We start from the raw sequence: 18595 nt of genomic DNA on the forward strand, positions 1-18595 counted from the left end.
TTTTGCAGAATGTCTATGTCAACATCAACCGCATCATGTCAGTGGGGAACCGGCTGCTGGAGTCGGGTCACTACGCTTCACAGCAGATAAAGCAGATCTCCAGTCAGTTGGAGCAGGAATGGAAGGCCTTTGCCGCGGCCCTGGACGAACGAAGCACTTTATTGGATATGTCTGCTACTTTTCACCAGAAGTGTGACAAGGTAAGCCAAAAGGCCATGACAGATTACAATGATATAATGATTTACAGCATTAAAGAAAATGTTTAATTACTTGACATTATGAGTTGAAAGATAATTTGATGTTAAATTGAATGCCGCAATGAGGGAAGGACCTTTTAAAACATAAATGGGGATCACATGCGGTCTTTGGGAATAAAAAAGTGCCTATTTGCCTTCATTACATCTATACAGACTAACAAATAGAAACATATTAACATATATTTACCTAATATGCAGAACAGATGCATCTTGTTTTAGTCCTGGCTGAGCTCATTATATTGAGGGACTGTAGTATGAATCACTGGCTGAAAAGCACACAGGCGATTTCCCAATTAAAGAACATGGGTGGCATGACTTCTTCGACCTGGTCTATTGCAGTCACAAGAAGAGCATTCATGTTTGTGAGCTGAAAGAGAGTCAAAACAATCTTTTTTTAGATTTTTCTTTCCTTTTCTTACAACACAAGCTTTAATGCTTGTGTTGAGGAAATAAATCTTTTAAACAATATGTTTGTTTGAGTTATTTCAATGGGAGGTAGATGCTGTTTCTGGAAGTTTCCCAAGGCTAATAATCATTGAGTTGAAAATAGAAAATACCAGAAGAGCTATGAACCTTATATAATCTTATTTCTAAATGTTTAAACTTTGACTCTGACCTGAGGTGAAGTCTTGTCCTTTCTGTCTGACTAACACATGACTCCTAGCATGTGTGTACACCACCACTGTCTCACGTCAATAAGGAAATACTTTAAATGTCATTGGCAGTGTGTTCTTAATAACTGTTGTGTTTGTGCCTGCAGTACATGGGTAATGTGGACTCGTGGTGCAAGGCGTGCGGCGAGGTGGATTTGCCCTCAGAGCTCCAGGACTTAGAAGACGCCATCCATCATCATCAGGGCCTGTACGAACACATAACAGCTGCATATTCAGAGGTAACTATCTCTTCACAAATAATGCATTGAAACCTTAATAGGGCTTTTAGAATAGGAGTTTGCCACCAAGGCCAAGATGCAAGCTCTGTATCTGACATGGTTAAATTTGCATGCCCATAACAAGCTTGACATTTTAATGGCATAAATGTTCTTTTGCTATATCTAAATGGTATCAAAATATTAGAGATAAGGAACTCCTCAAAACTACTCATCTATGGTTTCAGGAAAGTGATTAATTTTGATTTGAAGTTGTGAGACCCCTTTCCTCATTAAAACAATATAATATTTTGATTTGAATTGTGTTATTTCTATAACAGAGGACAGTTGCTATGCCAATTTCCACAGTTTGGGAAGGAATACTTTGTCCTAATGAATTAAAAGAATTTGATTAAAATACTTGATGCTAAAAGACTGCATTTGCAACCAAAACAAATTAGTTGTAAAACTAGGTTTTTAATGTTAAGTTGTTAATGTTTCATTTAATATATATTTTAGGTAAGCCAGGATGGAAAAGCCCTACTAGACAAACTACAGAGACCGTTGACTCCCGGAAGTGCAGACTCTTTGACGGCATCAGCCAACTACTCCAAAGCAGTGCACCATGTTCTGGACATTATCCATGAGGTGCTGCATCATCAGAGACAACTGGAGAATATCTGGCAGCACCGGAAAGTACGGCTCCATCAGCGCCTGCAGCTTTGTGTCTTCCAGCAGGATGTGCAACAGGTTAAGATCTCAGCCCATATCTGATATGTGATTTTGCTTTAATCCTTGTCTGTTTTAGCCTGGTTATTGGTAATGCTTCTGAAAATGTCTGGCAGAACTAGGCAGCATTAGGGCAGGGCACCGAAACTCGGTTCTGTTAGGCACCGACTGAAAACTACTGGTACCAAAAAACTATGGTTCGTTCGATACCAACTTTAGGTTCTTTAGCTTTACATGCATGTATGAATGAGCCAATAAATACCACACCAATTTATCAGCAGCGCAGGTGCTCACATGTCACAACACAACTGAAATGTATGGCACAAACAGCACACACGTTTAACATAGTCCTAAATGTGTACAAAGCGCAGTGTCCTCTTACTGGTAAAACAGAAGAGCTGAAGAAACAGCGTGCAGCGTAAAACTTATATCCACCTGAACATACCAATGGGGGCCTTACAGTGTCTCAAAGTGTTGCGTGTAATAATTAATCCACATCCAGGCACAGTCTGTAGTGTTGCCGTGAAGTTGAAGCCAAACAGATAACAGGAACCAAACTCCGCCAAAGTCCTCCTCCTCGGTCCCCGTAAAAGCGTAATTACTAAATGTGGTGTTTGCATCCAGTATAGAGCGCATGTGTGTAAAGATGTATACAAACAAGACCGCATCCTCTGTTCAGGTAACTATGGAGTAAAAGCGTAAAAAAAAATTATCAAAACAAAAACACCTGCTCCAAGTGCTGCCTTCAATATAAAGTGCAGTATGCAGCGAAAACAAAACTGAAACTTAAGTGGATGTGAGGGTCAGCTGTGTGCGCTCTGGTTCAGGTTGTATGCACATTTGTATTGACTTATAAATGAAAATAGTATAGCCTAGTACTTTGATTTAAAATATGAATTAACATAGTGGTAATGTAATTCAGTGATTGAAAAGTATTTTCTTAATAATGTTGACCATTCATTTACATAAAAAATACAGGTACTGAAAAAATAACCGTTCAGGAACCGGTATAAAAAAAGAAAAATCTAACTGTACACAGCCCTTGGGCATCTGCTTTTTGCAGTGTGTACAAGATGTAATTTAATAGGCACATTTACTGAGTTGAATGGGATTGACAGTAATTTGAAAATGGTAGGGTAGGTTGTTGGCTATATGAAGTATCATGCTCCTAATAAAAGGGTTATATCTCAGCAACAGCCTTGTTTCCTCTCAAAATGCCCTGGATCTTTGTTGTCATCCATCATTCTGCTTGGTAAACGCTGTAAGTGGCCAAATATGTGCTCAAAATCAAATATGAAACACGATAATACACGATCATAATGTACAAAAGAATGATGAGTATCTCTGAGTGTGTCGCCACGGCAACAACTGCCATGGCAACTGAACTGGGTCATATGTCCATGCAGATGCTGTTTATTCATTTATGGCAAGGGCACAGCAAGCAGTGTGAAAATAAAGCATTGTTGCTACACCTCTTTCAGAATGCTTTGGCTGTAACATATTGCTCTTACATAGTCCCTCATACTGCCAGGCCCCCTCTGCTGGTTGAATTTGTCTCACTATAAATGTTTTGTTTCAGGTGCTGGACTGGATAGAGAACCATGGTGAGGCCTTTCTTAGCAAACACACAGGTGTGGGGAAGTCTTTGCATCGAGCCAGAGCCCTTCAAAAACGCCATGAGGACTTTGAGGAAGTTGCACAGGTACTTACGTATGCAAAAGCCATCCAACCACTAACCACTCATTCACATCCTGTTCATTCAAATTCATATCATACATATACTGTGAAATATTTAATGAAAAAAAAAAAGCAATACTGTTGATTTTCTGTCATTCACTTGTTCACTTACAAAATAAGGTCCCTATGTTTATTTTTGAAAATACCTAATCTCCTATACTCTATAGTCTATACTTTATACTTTGTAATCTCTTGTTGTTATTGTATTTTTATTACGTTAACCCCCATATCTGCTGGACTCCTGCAGAACACTTACACCAATGCTGACAAGCTGTTGGAGGCGGCCGAGCAGCTGGCCCAGACGGGAGAGTGCGACCCAGAGGAGATCTATCAGGCCGCCCACCAACTCGAGGACCGCATCCAAGACTTTGTTCGCCGCGTGGAGCAGCGCAAAGTCCTGCTGGATATGTCTGTCGCCTTCCACACGCACGTCAAAGAGGTAGGCAGGAGGCTGATGTAACCGACAAGTGGATGTCAATGTGGATGTGGGCTGTGCACTTGTGTACATGAGAGTGCTCTTTAAACAACAGGCGAATGGGGATGGAGTGTGGAGCAGTTATTCTGGAGCTTTGGGTGTTGGTAGTTTAACATTTAGCCTCAAAGTGCAAGCGAATGTTACCATAAAAATGCATCAACTGTGTTAATGTGGGATGGATGTTGTCACACCGTCCAATGGGAGTAGGAGCCAGTATTCAGGTATTTCATGATAACACATTTGGAAGTGTCATATATTACTGAAGAAAATGTAGACAATAAATGAAAATATTTAAATTTATTATACCAAAAACTATTTGAAGTGTAGAATATCTTTGAAAATAAAACCTGTAGCAAATAAATAGCATAATGAAATACTAGTTTATATCTATAATATGGCATAGAAGTCACTTTTTCAAACTTGTACAACTCAAATTTCACCATAGTACAAAAAATAACCAAAGTCCTCCCTTAATACAAAGAAAAAGTACTCACACTAAATATTGACCTAGAATAATAATTTTTCCATCTATCATGTATTGAATGAGAAGTTGATATAGTAATTATTGTGACAGACCTACAGGTATCAGTGTTTTGGTTTTTTTTGTTTTTTTTTTTTTTGTTTTTTTTTTTTTTTTTGAGAAAATTTTTGACAATATTCGTAATCCTCTAATAGTGTAATAGTTTTTCTTCCCCCAAAATGTCCGGGATGTTATTTGGAAACCCCATCAGATAAGAGTTGAACAGTGCATCAGATAACAGGAGTTGGGAACTTTTCTTTTAAATGGTAAAATGGTCACATGTTTTTATATTGTATTCCGCCTTCAAGGCATTCAAAGCACTTTACAAAATTTTATAACTTTTTTTTTTTTTTTTTTTTTTACTTTGTTTTGCATTAGCTGTGGACGTGGCTGGAAGAGTTACAGAAGGAGCTTTTGGATGATGTCTATGCCGAATCGGTTGAAGCTGTACAAGACCTCATTAAACGTTTTGGCCAACAGCAGCAAACTACACTTCAGGTCACTGTCAATGTCATCAAGGAAGGGGAAGATCTCATCCAACAACTCAGGTAATGTACATTTACTTTATTTTTACAGACTATAAAGATTAATTATATTAATAGAGGAGATTATGGTGCTCCTATAGTCTAAAATTCCTCCCCATAGTCTAAAAGCAACCTGGATTATACATTGGCATCACAAAATGGTTGCCCATTGTCTTATCATAAACATTTTAAAGTAACTGGGCTAAAAAGACTGCACAGGCAGTAATCATCAGTTATATTCCACAAATTGTGTGAAATTAAATAATTGATCTTGTGCCACCATAGGCTCCCGGGAATCGAGGGGAAACACTATCACGGTTCGCCTTAAAAGTTTATTGACCCTCTTGTGTTTACGTAATACTAATCTGGAGAGGTGCAGGTACATGAAATGCATTATTATCTACATCACAAGTCAATTGTTTTATGGACACTCTTGAAAGCAGCCCTATGACAAAATGGTTAATAGTACTTGCCGAATTAGAAGTTCACAGTACCTCTTCATTATCATCTACCCACTTTTGTCTTTATTCTGTTCATCTCTCTCTCTAGAGTGTCAGATCCATAATGCATTCTTACATAAGTCTTTTATAAGCTCATCTAATTGCATGACAGTATCCCTTGGAGCAAACTGTGGCTCTGCACACCTTTTGTGTGCGTCACTCCATGTGCGCTTATCTCTCACAGATGAATCAACCATGAGCTAGTCAGGATACATCTAATCTTATTATAATTCTGCTTCATCACGTTTTGCCTCCTGTAAACTCTGCTGTCTGTGCATGTTTTCTTCATGCATGTGTGCAACTGTCACATTGATACATTTGAGACGGCATGACCTCTTTAACTTTCTCTCAACAGTCACACTCAGTTCAGTTCATTATAGGGCCTGTATTACTTACCCATCTCATCATTGTTATGTACATATTGTCTTGCCAACTGTTTCTAATTTATCCAACTATAAAGTCTGCTGTATCTGCTTATTCCGTAAATTGTTGTGGGTGCTATTATCATTATTCGGGCTGTATTTTGTATGGACTGGTCGATCTTGACAGCAAATAAGTTCTATGCTGACTATAAAGCTGTTTTAAAAGCTTTTCTGTTTTATAACTTTTTTTTTTTTTGCCGTGAAACTTCAAAAATGAAGTTTCAAAACTGAAATTCTCCATTGACATGAATGATATTCCCACTTAACTGGAAGTGTTACCACAAAAAAGCACGGTTTGGTAGCATTTAGAGGCAAAAGTGGGTGGGGTGGAATAAGGTCAATAATGAAAAATGCCTGCAAAAATGGCAACTTAAAAATCATCATTTCAGAAACTTCATAATCATTAAATCAAATATGGAGTGTAATAATTCTGAGCTTTGTGGTCAGCTTCACACTCCATTCATGTTTTGTGCAATACTTGAATCTCAACCACAGGCATGTTTTAGCAGCCTTCTCATGGACTATTTAAACATCATCATCGGGATAATAAAAAAAAACAAGATTACATTTTGTCAATGTTACTCATACCCACCTCTTTTGCTAATCAGTGGTTTTATGGCTGTCGATTCCCTCTGGATTCCCTCTGTAGCCCACCAGTCTGCCTCTGTTGGCTCATTGCTTGTGTGTGTTTTTGTGTTCACCAGGGACTCGGCCATTTCCAGCAACAAGACTCCCCACAACAGCTCCATCCACCACATCGAGAGCGTCCTGCAGCAGCTGGATGAGGCACAGGCCCAGATGGAGGAGCTCTTTCAGGAGCGCAAGATCAAACTGGAGCTCTTCCTACAGCTGCGGATATTTGAGCGCGATGCTATTGATGTGAGTGCACAACTGCGTGTGAACCAATTTGTGCAGGCATGAAGTATGGAGTTTGGATTTGAATTACATTATGAATTTTTAAGACAATATTTATTACTGCATTGCAGAGAGGTTTCCAGTATTGCAGAAAGTTTGTTTCTACAATACTGAAAATGCTCAGAAAAACTGATAGTGAATAAGACAGACTACATAAAGTACTAATAAAAAAAAATAATTTCCTCATCGTGGCTGAATCAAAGCAAAAGCAAAAAAACTATTTTTTTTCGGCATCCAAGACCCAATAAGATCCAATTCTATATATAATGTAGATCCATAATAACACTGGATTAAGAATTTGAATATAGAAATATCAGAAAGAGCAGTACAGTATCCCATCATCTACCTGTGTATTCTGGTTATATTGCAGATATTCATTCAGATCATGATATTGTTTATAGATAATTTCTGACCTGGACTCATGGAATGAGGAGCTGAGTGGGCAGTTGACTGAATTCGATACAGAAGATCTGACAGTGGCCGAGCAGAGATTGCAGCATCATGCTGATAAAGCTCTCACCATGAACAACCTCACATTTGACGTCATCCACCAGGGTCAGGAACTACTGCAGTACGTCAATGAAGTTCAGGCATCAGGTGAGAAAAGCCAGATGATTAATATTTCAGTGTTTTTGTTTTGTTTTTTTGCTTTGCCAACACATAGTCTATGGCCTGACCTTAAAATTCAAAGACTGGATAACACTACTGAGACAGGTTTGCTGTTGTAAAGCTTATTTGAATTAGAATTTGTTAAGCATGACCTCAACCATTATAACCAGTGGATGGGTAATGGCCTGATATAAATTTGGAGAGAATTTTACATTGCGACTCAGGCCTTTTTTTAATTAAGCTTTATTCAAACCAAGACTGTTTCTGCAAAGGCGTATGCTGTCTTTGATGCTCCACTCCTCCTAGAGGGTAGGCAAGAATTGTGATCAATTTTGAAACTGACTTGCGCTTTTTTGCCATAACACCCATAACATACATTTGGGACTTCACATTCTTGCTAAATGCCTTTTCTTGAGCTCTTTAGATTCTTTTATTGATTCTAAATTGATTAAATCCCAATAAAAACACAACAATATCTACTTGACATTGCAATGTACTGTTATGCTGATCATTGTGCATTTCTTACAGAACTGGCATTGCTAGTTTATTATGTAGGTGTTGTGCACTTGTGTTTGTCACCTTTGGTCAGCAGCTGTGAAAAAGCACCCACTCACAGACCAGAATACCTTGTGGGTGATTTAACATAGGTTACATCACATATTGGAATAAAGAATTGTTAATCATAATAATTCATACTCTTGCCTTATACTTGTTAGATGGCAGACAGAAATACCATTATGAGATGCCTTTTCAATGAGCCTCTTCTGACTGGTTATACAATTGTTTTGCAGGTGTGGAGCTACTCTGCGACAGAGATGTTGACATGGCAACGCGGGTTCAGGAACTGCTGGAATTTCTTCATGAGAAACAGCAAGAGTTGGACCTGGCAGCCGAGCAGCACCGCAGACACCTGGAACAGTGCGTCCAGCTTAGGCACCTCCAGGCTGAAGTCAAGCAGGTAATTCTTTGTGGTGTTTGGTGCCATCTGTAGGGGAGTACTTGTAACTACAGCTATAATAAAGTAGTCTTTTGCCACTTTTTCTGAGTTTGGATCTAATTTGCTGGCAGAAAAAAAAAAAATTTTCTCACTTTCAGAAAAGGCCAGTTCTATCACAAAAGAAAATTTTATTCTGTTGCCTGGACAGAAGTGTCCAGTTGATAAAAAGAAATCTGAAATGTAACTTGGACTGACGGATCACACAGATGACTAGTTCCATGTTACCTGTTATTATTATTATATTATTATAATATTAATATTATTTTTGCCTTTTCATGCCTGATTCAACAAATGAAGTGTCTCCTACATGATGATGTTGATGATTTCTGGGCATTGTTTTGTTCTCTTGACACTGTTTAAATTAACTGCCTACCCTATTGTTTTACGTGAATGGCATCTGATTGTCATCCAGGTTCTTGGCTGGATTCGTAATGGTGAGTCGATGCTTAACGCTGGTTTGATCACGGCCAGTTCCCTGCAAGAAGCCGAGCAACTGCAACGAGAACATGAACAATTCCAACACGCTATAGAGGTTTATAATACAAATATAGCTGAAATATACAACTATAAAATTGTAACATTTTTAATAATACATGATGTGTCTTGTGCAGAAAACCCACCAGAGTGCCCTGCAGGTTCAGCAAAAGGCAGAAGCCCTCCTTCAAGCCAACCACTATGACATGGACCTGATTAGAGACTGCGCAGAGAGTGTGGCATCCCACTGGCAGCAGCTCATGTTGAAGATGGAGGACAGACTGAAGCTGGTGAACGCCTCTGTGGCCTTCTATAAAACATCGGAGCAGGTGTGCAGTGTACTGGAGAGCCTGGAGCAAGAGTACAAACGGGAGGAGGACTGGTGCGGGGGAGCAGACAAACTGGGACCCAACTCTGAGACCGACCACGTCACCCCCATGATCAGCAAACATCTGGAGCAGAAGGAAGCGTTTTTGAAGGTAGTAATCAAGCATATTGTTATATTATTGGCGTAATCTTTTGGGAGAAGCTGGCTAAATCTTATCATTCATGTGTAGATGTGGGCAGATGATTGAAGTATAGATGATGTGTGAATGTGGTTTTGGACATATGTATATTTTTCAGTATTTATTGTGTAATTTAATGAAAAATACTATTAAAAGTAGGGTTATTTCTGCACTTTTGTTTTGCATTTTATATTGGATTGGTCTTTGTCTTTAACCTCACCTGAGTAGAGATGAAGAGATGTTTTAGCACATTTCTTATTGATTGCTATAATATCATTTAAATATTTGAAAAAAAATTGAAATACTATTTTTGGTCAATATTTCCCATTCCTATTTAGGCATGCACCTTAGCCAGAAGAAATGCTGACGTCTTCCTGAAGTACATGCACAGGAACAGTGTGAACATGCCCGGGATGCTGAGCCACGTCAAAGCTCCGGAACAACAGGTGAAGAACATTCTGAATGAGCTGCTTCAGAGGGAGAACCGGGTGCTTCATTTCTGGACCATGAGGAAGAGGCGTTTAGACCAGTGCCAGCAGTATGTGGTCTTTGAGCGCAGCGCCAAACAGGTGAGGGGACTCAAACTCAATCCTTAAATGTCCCATATTACACAAAGTTAACAGGTGTGAGCTAGCTTTAAGCCATAATGTTGTTACATCCTCAAAAACATACCTGGAGTTCTGTTTTGTTTCAGTCACACATTGTTGAATGAAACAAAACCTGTCTACTTCTCTAAAGCTCAAAATGCTCTTGTAATGTTACACCTTAGTTCCACCTCGTGTTATGTTATGAAGGTAGTTTTCAAATTAATAGTTACCTTTTACCTTTAGCTTCATAGAGATAGGCAATTCCATTACTGAAGTCATCCAAATTATTCTAGTGAAGATGTATGGAGTTTAAAAGCACAGTGGAGCACTTCCTGTATTACCACATGACATCACAAGGTGGAACAGAGCGTTTTCTCTTTGCAAACAAGAAACAAAACAAAAGTCCAGGTACTCTTGATGAGCGGAATAGGCCATTTAAGTTTGAAACATTTGCAAGGATGTTTTAATTTAAATAATATTTCTTGTTTCTTTAGGCTTTGGAGTGGATTCATGACACTGGGGAGTTCTATTTGTCAACACATACCTCCACTGGCTCCAGCATCCACCACACACAGGAACTGCTGAAGGAGCATGAGGAGTTCCACATTACAGCCAAGGTATATCTATACAGATCTTATGTAACTGCAATTTGAGTCAGCAAAATCTTAAAGACTGCCATTTAGATAATATAATTTCCTCTACAAAGAACTAAATATTTTGTCTTTTTGTAGAAAAATCTTGTTGTACCTGTAGTTTCTACCTCTTCAAACATGTCATGGAATTCTTGTATTTGTTTAATTCCATGTTTCACTTTATGTTAACAAAAGCTCGCGGAGTTGTTTACAATGTTAACTCTGACCCGAATGCTATGTTTAAACATATATCACAAATCTAATCACAATCGCAGTACCAAAATTCTGTATCCCTAGATTTTACATAATGCCTCTTCTTTTGTAGCAAACTAAAGAGCGTGTTAAGTTGCTTATTCAGTTGGCCGAGGGCTTCTGTGATAAAGGCCACAGTCACGCTGCAGAAATAAAAAAATGGGTGACAGCTGTGGATAAAAGATACAGAGACTTCTCCCTGCGCATGGACAAATACCGCTGCAGCCTCGAGAAGGCTCTGGGCATCTCTCCCGACTCTAACAAAGCTGTGAGTAAGGCCTAACATCTGCACACTGTTAAACATTTAAAAGACAATAATGGTTTTACGTTTGCTCCCTTTCAGAGTAAAGACCTCCAGTTGGACAATATACCTGCTACGGGGTCAGAGGTCAAGCTGAGAGATGCTGCTCATGAGCTGAATGAGGAGAAACGCAAGTCTGCACGCAGAAAAGAGTATGTTCCTATTGAGACCATTTTTAGGAAGTACCCTGAAAATGTGAACTTAAAATGACAGCTTGTTGATTTTACTGATTTTTTTTTTTTAATTATTAGGTTTATCATGGCTGAGCTAATCCAGACAGAGAAGGCCTATGTGCGTGACCTGCGGGAGTGCATGGATGTGAGTTGAAATTCATGCCAGTTGAAAAATATGTCACAATATGTTCAGTGAGTTATACTGTTATACTTTTATTATTTTCTCTTCTTATGTACTCTTCTTGTAGACCTATTTGTGGGAGATGACCAGTGGTGTGGAAGAGATTCCCCCAGGAATTGTCAATAAAGAGCACATCATCTTTGGAAACATGCAGGACCTTTATGAATTTCACCATAAGTAAGACCATGTTCATAAATACTACAACAGATGTTTGCATAATAGCACAGAATGTACTTTTTACATATGGAAAGTCAACAGATTTGAATTGTAAATTATTCCCATTGTAGCATCTTCCTCAAAGAGCTGGAAAAGTATGAGCAGCTGCCAGAAGATGTCGGCCACTGTTTTGTCACATGGGTATGTACTGTTGTTCCCAGCCTGGTATTTTTTGGGGATCTACTTTTTATTTTTGTCAACAACCTAATCTAATGTATCTTCTTTACCAGGCTGACAAGTTCCAGATGTATGTGAACTATTGTAAGAATAAACCAGACTCCACTCAGCTTATCCTGGAACATGCTGGGAATTACTTTGATGTGAGTGTAATTTTAGCTTAAATGCACCAAACAGTATTTAGACTGGTTTTGTTTGCTAATCCTTTTGTTCTTTATTCTGTTCACAGGAAATTCAACAGAGGCATAGACTCGCCAACTCCATCTCATCATATCTAATCAAACCTGTGCAGAGAATCACAAAGTACCAACTTCTTCTGAAGGTACCCCACCACCACTACACGCATGACACTTCTGTCAATATGGCAACCATCAATGTCTGCCTCCTTGTGTACTAATCATGTTTAGGAGTTACTGACCTGCTGTGAAGAGGGTAAAGGAGAGATTATAGATGGTCTTGAAGTTATGCTCAGTGTTCCCAAAAGAGCCAATGATGCCATGCACCTCTCAATGCTAGAAGGTACATTCATACTGAATTATTTTCTTGAAAATATTTTAGCTTTGTTAACTTTCATGAAACTCAAAATTTTTCAGGTTTTGATGAGAACATAGACTCCCAGGGTGAGCTGATACTACAAGATTCCTTCCAAGTTTGGGATCCCAAAACGCTGATCCGAAAAGGCCGTGAGCGACATCTTTTCCTCTTTGAGATGTCTCTAGTTTTTAGTAAGGAGGTCAAGGACTCAAACGGCAGGGGCAAGTACATCTATAAGAGCAAGCTCTATGTAAGTTATTCTCACTATTTACATGTGCTTGTTTACTGAACACGTTACAATAATAAAATAAAATTTTGATTTCCAGACGTCAGAGTTGGGGGTTACAGAACATGTTGAAGGAGATCCATGTAAATTTGCTCTCTGGGTTGGACGCACTCCAACAAATGATAACAAGATTGTGCTCAAGGTACGCACTCTTTAAATCTCTGTGGAAATCCCAGGGTTAAACTGATGCCCTATTAAGATTTGGCCACTTCAGATGAATTGTAGTATTGATGGTGTAAACATCAGTTTAACCCTTTTGGATACTCTTTCTGTCTTTCTCTTGTGTGCCCCTCACTGGTGCACCTGTTGAGGGGCTTTAGCTCTGCTCGACAGCTTGTTTAACTGCATGAGCAGCTGGCAAAGCCGTTTTCTCTGGTTCCAAGCTCTCTCTCTTCCCCTGTCCTTCCTCTCAGTTAAAATCTGCTTCATCCTGTCTTTAACAACCGTGCATATTTCTGGGGCTGTGTTTTTCTGTGGATATTTGTATTTCTAATGCTCTGGGTCAACATGCTTGCACCAGCTGCTGACACTAATTTTATTATGACAAGAAGCACCGATTGGTGTAAAGGGATATCTAACTGAAAAAGTAACCCTTAATTGCTGTTATTACAGAAAATGTAAAAAATTGCCAGCTTTTGGAACAGCATGGATCCAAACTTCTATTTTTCTCTAATGTAGACTACCAAACTAACCATTCAGAAAATTCTTGTTTTGTGTGCTTAAATGAAGTGCGTCTCATGAAAGACTAATATACATGTCCAAGCACACCATTCTACTGTTGCTCATTTAATTGGTGTACACATGGAGGCAGTTTATCCCTGTTGTGTGTCTCTACCAAAGTCTTATGTCAGTACAAATACAATTAATGTCTTAAGCATATTCTGAATAAATAAAGTGAAATTTCCTTTTATATTTTAAATTTAAAGCTAAGTCAGGGATCCAAACATGGCGCCACGGTGAGTACAAACTCCCATAACACAGCCCTTAGCAACTTCAATCTCTGAATAAATTTTTGTTTCCAATTTTATTTGGAAAAAATACGTATATAACAAATCATCTCAATATGACATTAATCTTGAGTCACGATATTACCTTCACCAGGCATCTAACATTGAGAACAAGCAAGATTGGATTAAGCACATCAGGGAGGTGATCCAGGAGCGCACCATTCACCTGCGAGGAGCTCTAAAAGAGCCTATTCACATACCCAAAGCAACAGCTGTCAAACATCACAAAGGAAGAAGGTAAATTATTATACAAGCATACAGACTGTAGAGATGTTAGAGGAGCAGACATAAGCTTGACATTGTACTTTGTATTGAAGGGATGGAGAGGATTTGGACAGTCAGGGCGAAGGCAGCAGTCAACCAGACACCATCTCACTGGCATCCCGCACTTCCCAAAACACCATGGACAGTGACAAGGTGAGAAACTGACAGGAATGTAAGTGGGCTGTTGATTTCTCCTGTATCTGACCACATCTTCTCTCTGTGTGTCAGCTCTCTGGAGGCTGTGAGCTCACTGTGGTCATCCATGACTTCATGGCCAGTAACAGTAATGAGCTGACAGTGCGGCGGGGACAGACTGTGGAGGTACTGGAGCGATGCCATGATAAACCAGACTGGTGCCTAGTCCGGACCACAGACCGCTCCCCAGCTCAAGAAGGGCTGGTACCCTGCTCAATGCTTTGCATTGCACATTCAAGATCCTCCATGGAGATGGAAGGCATCTATAACCACAAAGGTGCAAAGATGCTCATTGTTAGTGTGTTGATAAGTCGCTGATGTGATAGACACTAGTGTAAACTTGATTTCTCTTTTCAGACACATTGTCAGTGTGCAGTAATGATGCAATCATGCCTGGCTCCTCCGCTACACTTCAGCCAAATCATGGCATAGGTTCACACACATCACCAGGGCCAAAACGTCCAGGTAAATGCCAGAACAAATGTCTTTATTAACTCCATCAGAGGTTTGCTAAAGAGTTGTTTTTTTTACTCTAAGGCAACACACTTAGAAAGTGGCTCACAAGCCCGGTTCGACGCCTAAGCAGTGGCAAAGCTGACGGCCATGTGAAGAAGATTGCCACCAAACATAAGAAGAATCGTGACGTCAGGAAGAGCGGAGAGATGACTATAGGCTCTCAGAAAGACTCTGATGAAAGTGCAGCCACACCACAAGATGAGACCGTGGAAGAGGTCAGTGTGAACAATTATCATGTGAACTCTTTTTTTGCAATAATATTGGTAGAGCTTTTAGGACCCAGTGTTAAAGTGTATTTTAATGTTATTTTCTTGTTACTGTTTAAATTCCAGAGGGTGCGTAACGAGGGTCTGTCCAGTGGCACCTTATCCAAATCTAGTTCTTCCGGGATGCAGAGCTGTGGTGAAGAGGAAGGGGAGGAGGGCCCTGATGCTGTACCTCTACCACCTCCTATGGCAATCCAGCAGCATAGCCTTCTGCAACCAGACACACAGGACGACAAGGTAAAAAGGACCAGTGAAAATATTCATCAGTCTTATAAGTGCACAATTTTCATATTTTCTTGGCACAGTTTTCTTTCAGTCTGCCCTCATTTTAAGCAGTACATGGTGACGTGTCTGAGACGGCCCTAGTCTCCACACCTTGGAGACTTCTGACACTAATTTCTGTTTCTCTTTTGTTTTGTTTCCTGGTTGTATTGTTTGCCGTTTGCCATGCTGTAGCATTATCTTGATTTATGTCCTGTCTTTGCTTTGTCTCAGTTTCCATATCTCTCCATCTGAGCTGCCCAGCTCTTCCCTCTGTCTTTCCCCAGCCAGTTCCTTAATGCTCTTCTTCCTCTTTCCTCAGCTTTAAATAATAGCTTCTTCTTATTTCAGGAAACAGTGTTTTAGAAATTGAGTTTTAAATTTTCATTTCTGGTGATTATAATTTCACATTTCTTTAATTATCTTCTCAATGCCATTCCCCTGGCTTGAGCTGAGCTTGATCTTAAAAGGGTTTTGTTTCTTGTGAAAGAGTCATTGAGGAAACGTATTGAGCATAGTTATAGTCATTAAGAAAATGTCTAAAAATGCATTCTTCAAAGAAATAAGATAAACAGTACCAGATCAGAATACTTGTTTCTATTAAACTTTACATTTTGATACCCCTGCTCAAAAAATAAAACAAAATATGGACTGTAACCCTTCCCAAACACCTTATTTAAAAAAAAAAAATCAAAGACAGTCCCGTTGTTATTCCCGATCCCTCATATCCTCGCTCGTCCTCATCCCCTTTTACCCTGTGTGCGTAACATCATTACCCATGCGAGTAATTGGCATCTTTAAATGCTGGCGAGGCCACAAGGGCACACAACCTCACCCAGAAATCCTAATTGGGGAAAGTCTTGAAGCACATACAGCAAGGGTGAGAGTCTCCTGCAATATGTATATTCATACATTCTGTAATGCATTCTGCCATCCCTGTTAGCATTTTATTTTTTTAGCTACAGCTCATCTTCACATAAAATACCCTATTCAGTTTATTTTTACCTTCAAATTATTTGCATTTTGCATACATTTCCATTCAGTTTTCATAAAATCCATTTCCATATTGAATTTTTTTCTGTGCAAAATTGCATAAAACCTTGTAAATACACGTAAATGATTCATAACACACATTCTTGAGTTTAACTTGCATTTCATTTGCTTGTGTAAGAAATTAAATTAATCCTTACAAAACTAATATGAAATATTTAATATAGGTCTAACTTGGTGATGTTAAGCATGCTCTGTGCTTGTCTAATTTTGAAGTTTTACAAAATACGGCTTCTAATTCAGCTGCATTTAAATTGTGGAAAAAAAACAAAAAAAAAACAAAGTATATAAAGTTTCACACTGCCCGCCTAAACTGATTGTATCCAGTGCTCAACCTTGATATATTTTTTTGCCTTCTCCTTTCTGCTTAGGCTTCCTCTCGTCTCTCAGTGCGTCCATCTAGTTCAGAGACACCCAGTGCTGCAGAGCTTGTTAGTGCCATTGAAGAACTGGTTAAAAGCAAGATGGTGAGATGGAAAAACTATAGCACAGTAGAATAAAGGTTGGTTAAGTTTGTGCTTACCATGAGTTTACTGGTTCAGGCTCTAGAGGATCGGCCTAGTTCACTGTCAGTGGAACAGGGAGATAGCAGCTCCCCCTCGTGCAACCCGTCAGACCAGTCTCTTCTGTCCTCTTCATCTCCCATGGAAGAAATGGATGATCGCAGGGCCAGCATCCTTAAGAAAAGACAGTATGTGCTCAAGAAATACCATGTTTATAGTAAATGCTAATGTTTTGATAATGTTATGTTTATGTTATGTTTTTATTCATTATTTTAGGTACATCCTTCTTGAGCTTGTTGAGACAGAACGAGATTATGTTCGAGATCTGAGCCTAGTTGTTGAGGTAAGTTGTTAGGTTTTGTGGTTTGACAAGCTGTGGTTTCTTTATAACCCATCAGATAAATGAGAATAACATTATTATTATTATTATTATTATTATTATTATAGGGCTACATGAACAGGATGAAGGAAGAGGGTGTTCCTGACGATATGAAAGGAAAAGACAAAATAGTGTTTGGAAACATCCATCAGATCTATGATTGGCACAAAGAGTAAGTGCACACATTCTCTTAAAAAAAAACTACACATCACTTTAAAACAACTAAAACTGTTACCATCCCATTCAGTTACTTTCTTGGGGAGCTGGAGAAATGTTTGGAGGACCCTGACAAACTGGGACCACTCTTTCTAAAACAGGTAATTTTTGATATATTTTGGTGCTTTTTATACTGACACTGCTTTTTATTATGACACTTTGAGTTCCTGGATTATCTAATATTGTTATTTTGGTATTTGTACACAGGAGCGAAGATTAAACATGTACGTGGTGTACTGCCAAAACAAGCCTAAGTCGGAGCACATTGTCTCGGAGTATCTTGACACTTATTTTGAGGTATTTAACAGATGAAATCAAATGTCTATTGATTTTATATTGTCTGTTAGGGTGACTGTTTACTCTTTTGTGTAGGACCTAAAGCAGAGACTTGGGCACAGGCTGCAGATCACTGACTTGCTCATAAAACCAGTGCAGAGGATCATGAAATACCAGCTACTGCTTAAGGTGGACCATAATGCTGCTTATATAAATTTAAAATCTATCTTTGGGATAAATTAGAATTTTAAATTTTTTTATTTTCATGATAGGATCTTTTGAAATATTCTAAGAAGGCTGGGCTGGAGTCTATGGAGTTGGAGGTACATGTTTAAAGTGATTATTTTATGGAGACAGATCTGTTAATTAAAATTTCTTGCTTTTTGTAATCTTTACAGAAAGCAGTGGAAGTCATGTGCATTGTGCCAAAAAGATGCAATGATATGATGAATGTAGGCCGACTTCAGGGATTTGACGTAAGAGTTTTTGACTAGGACAGCATACGACATTCCTCTTCTTTCGCATAATTTCATACATATCTTTGTATTCATTTGACTCCAGGGGAAGATTGTGGCGCAGGGCCGTCTTCTGCTGCAGGATACCTTCATGGTGTCTGACCCCGAAAGCAGTTTGCATGGTCGTATGAAGGAGAGAAGAGTCTTTCTGTTTGAACAGATGGTTATCTTTAGTGAGCCACTGGACAGAAAGAAGGGTTTTTCTTTGCCAGGCTTCCTCTATAAACACAGCATCAAGGTAGGATAATGGAAGAAAAGTAGAGCTTTTTAATGTC

The 18595-nt window shown here is 39.0% G+C and overlaps 1 protein-coding gene across 4 annotated transcripts in view; it reads left to right on the forward strand.

Moving 5' to 3' along the window:
* The window catches only part of trioa (trio Rho guanine nucleotide exchange factor a), a 54358-nt gene that overhangs the window by 29495 nt on the left and 6268 nt on the right, over positions 1–18595 (forward strand). For 2 of the 4 annotated variants that reach the window (XM_055156958.1, XM_055156960.1), the window contains exons 10-49: positions 9–200; positions 1018–1149; positions 1645–1875; positions 3434–3556; positions 3839–4030; positions 4965–5134; positions 6737–6911; positions 7349–7544; positions 8348–8514; positions 8966–9085; positions 9165–9506; positions 9872–10102; positions 10615–10737; positions 11078–11272; positions 11348–11457; positions 11557–11623; positions 11727–11836; positions 11947–12016; positions 12106–12195; positions 12282–12374; positions 12460–12571; positions 12646–12836; positions 12913–13014; positions 13799–13828; positions 13974–14116; positions 14197–14296; positions 14372–14615; positions 14696–14803; positions 14876–15069; positions 15187–15357; positions 16803–16898; positions 16974–17122; positions 17211–17277; positions 17382–17485; positions 17561–17630; positions 17737–17826; positions 17902–17994; positions 18078–18128; positions 18204–18281; positions 18367–18558. In XM_055156958.1, the coding sequence (XP_055012933.1) occupies positions 9–200; positions 1018–1149; positions 1645–1875; positions 3434–3556; positions 3839–4030; positions 4965–5134; positions 6737–6911; positions 7349–7544; positions 8348–8514; positions 8966–9085; positions 9165–9506; positions 9872–10102; positions 10615–10737; positions 11078–11272; positions 11348–11457; positions 11557–11623; positions 11727–11836; positions 11947–12016; positions 12106–12195; positions 12282–12374; positions 12460–12571; positions 12646–12836; positions 12913–13014; positions 13799–13828; positions 13974–14116; positions 14197–14296; positions 14372–14615; positions 14696–14803; positions 14876–15069; positions 15187–15357; positions 16803–16898; positions 16974–17122; positions 17211–17277; positions 17382–17485; positions 17561–17630; positions 17737–17826; positions 17902–17994; positions 18078–18128; positions 18204–18281; positions 18367–18558 (5514 nt within the window). The remainder of the gene's footprint in view (positions 1–8; positions 201–1017; positions 1150–1644; positions 1876–3433; positions 3557–3838; positions 4031–4964; positions 5135–6736; positions 6912–7348; positions 7545–8347; positions 8515–8965; positions 9086–9164; positions 9507–9871; positions 10103–10614; positions 10738–11077; positions 11273–11347; positions 11458–11556; positions 11624–11726; positions 11837–11946; positions 12017–12105; positions 12196–12281; positions 12375–12459; positions 12572–12645; positions 12837–12912; positions 13015–13798; positions 13829–13973; positions 14117–14196; positions 14297–14371; positions 14616–14695; positions 14804–14875; positions 15070–15186; positions 15358–16802; positions 16899–16973; positions 17123–17210; positions 17278–17381; positions 17486–17560; positions 17631–17736; positions 17827–17901; positions 17995–18077; positions 18129–18203; positions 18282–18366; positions 18559–18595) is intronic. The other 2 variants (XM_055156961.1, XM_055156962.1) reach the window with 1 other exon arrangement.

The sequence above is a fragment of the Boleophthalmus pectinirostris genome, unplaced genomic scaffold (assembly GCF_026225935.1).
Source record: "Boleophthalmus pectinirostris isolate CB_2022bp ecotype Guang Dong unplaced genomic scaffold, ASM2622593v1 HiC_scaffold_21, whole genome shotgun sequence".
Classification (NCBI taxonomy): Eukaryota; Metazoa; Chordata; class Actinopteri; order Gobiiformes; family Gobiidae; genus Boleophthalmus; species Boleophthalmus pectinirostris.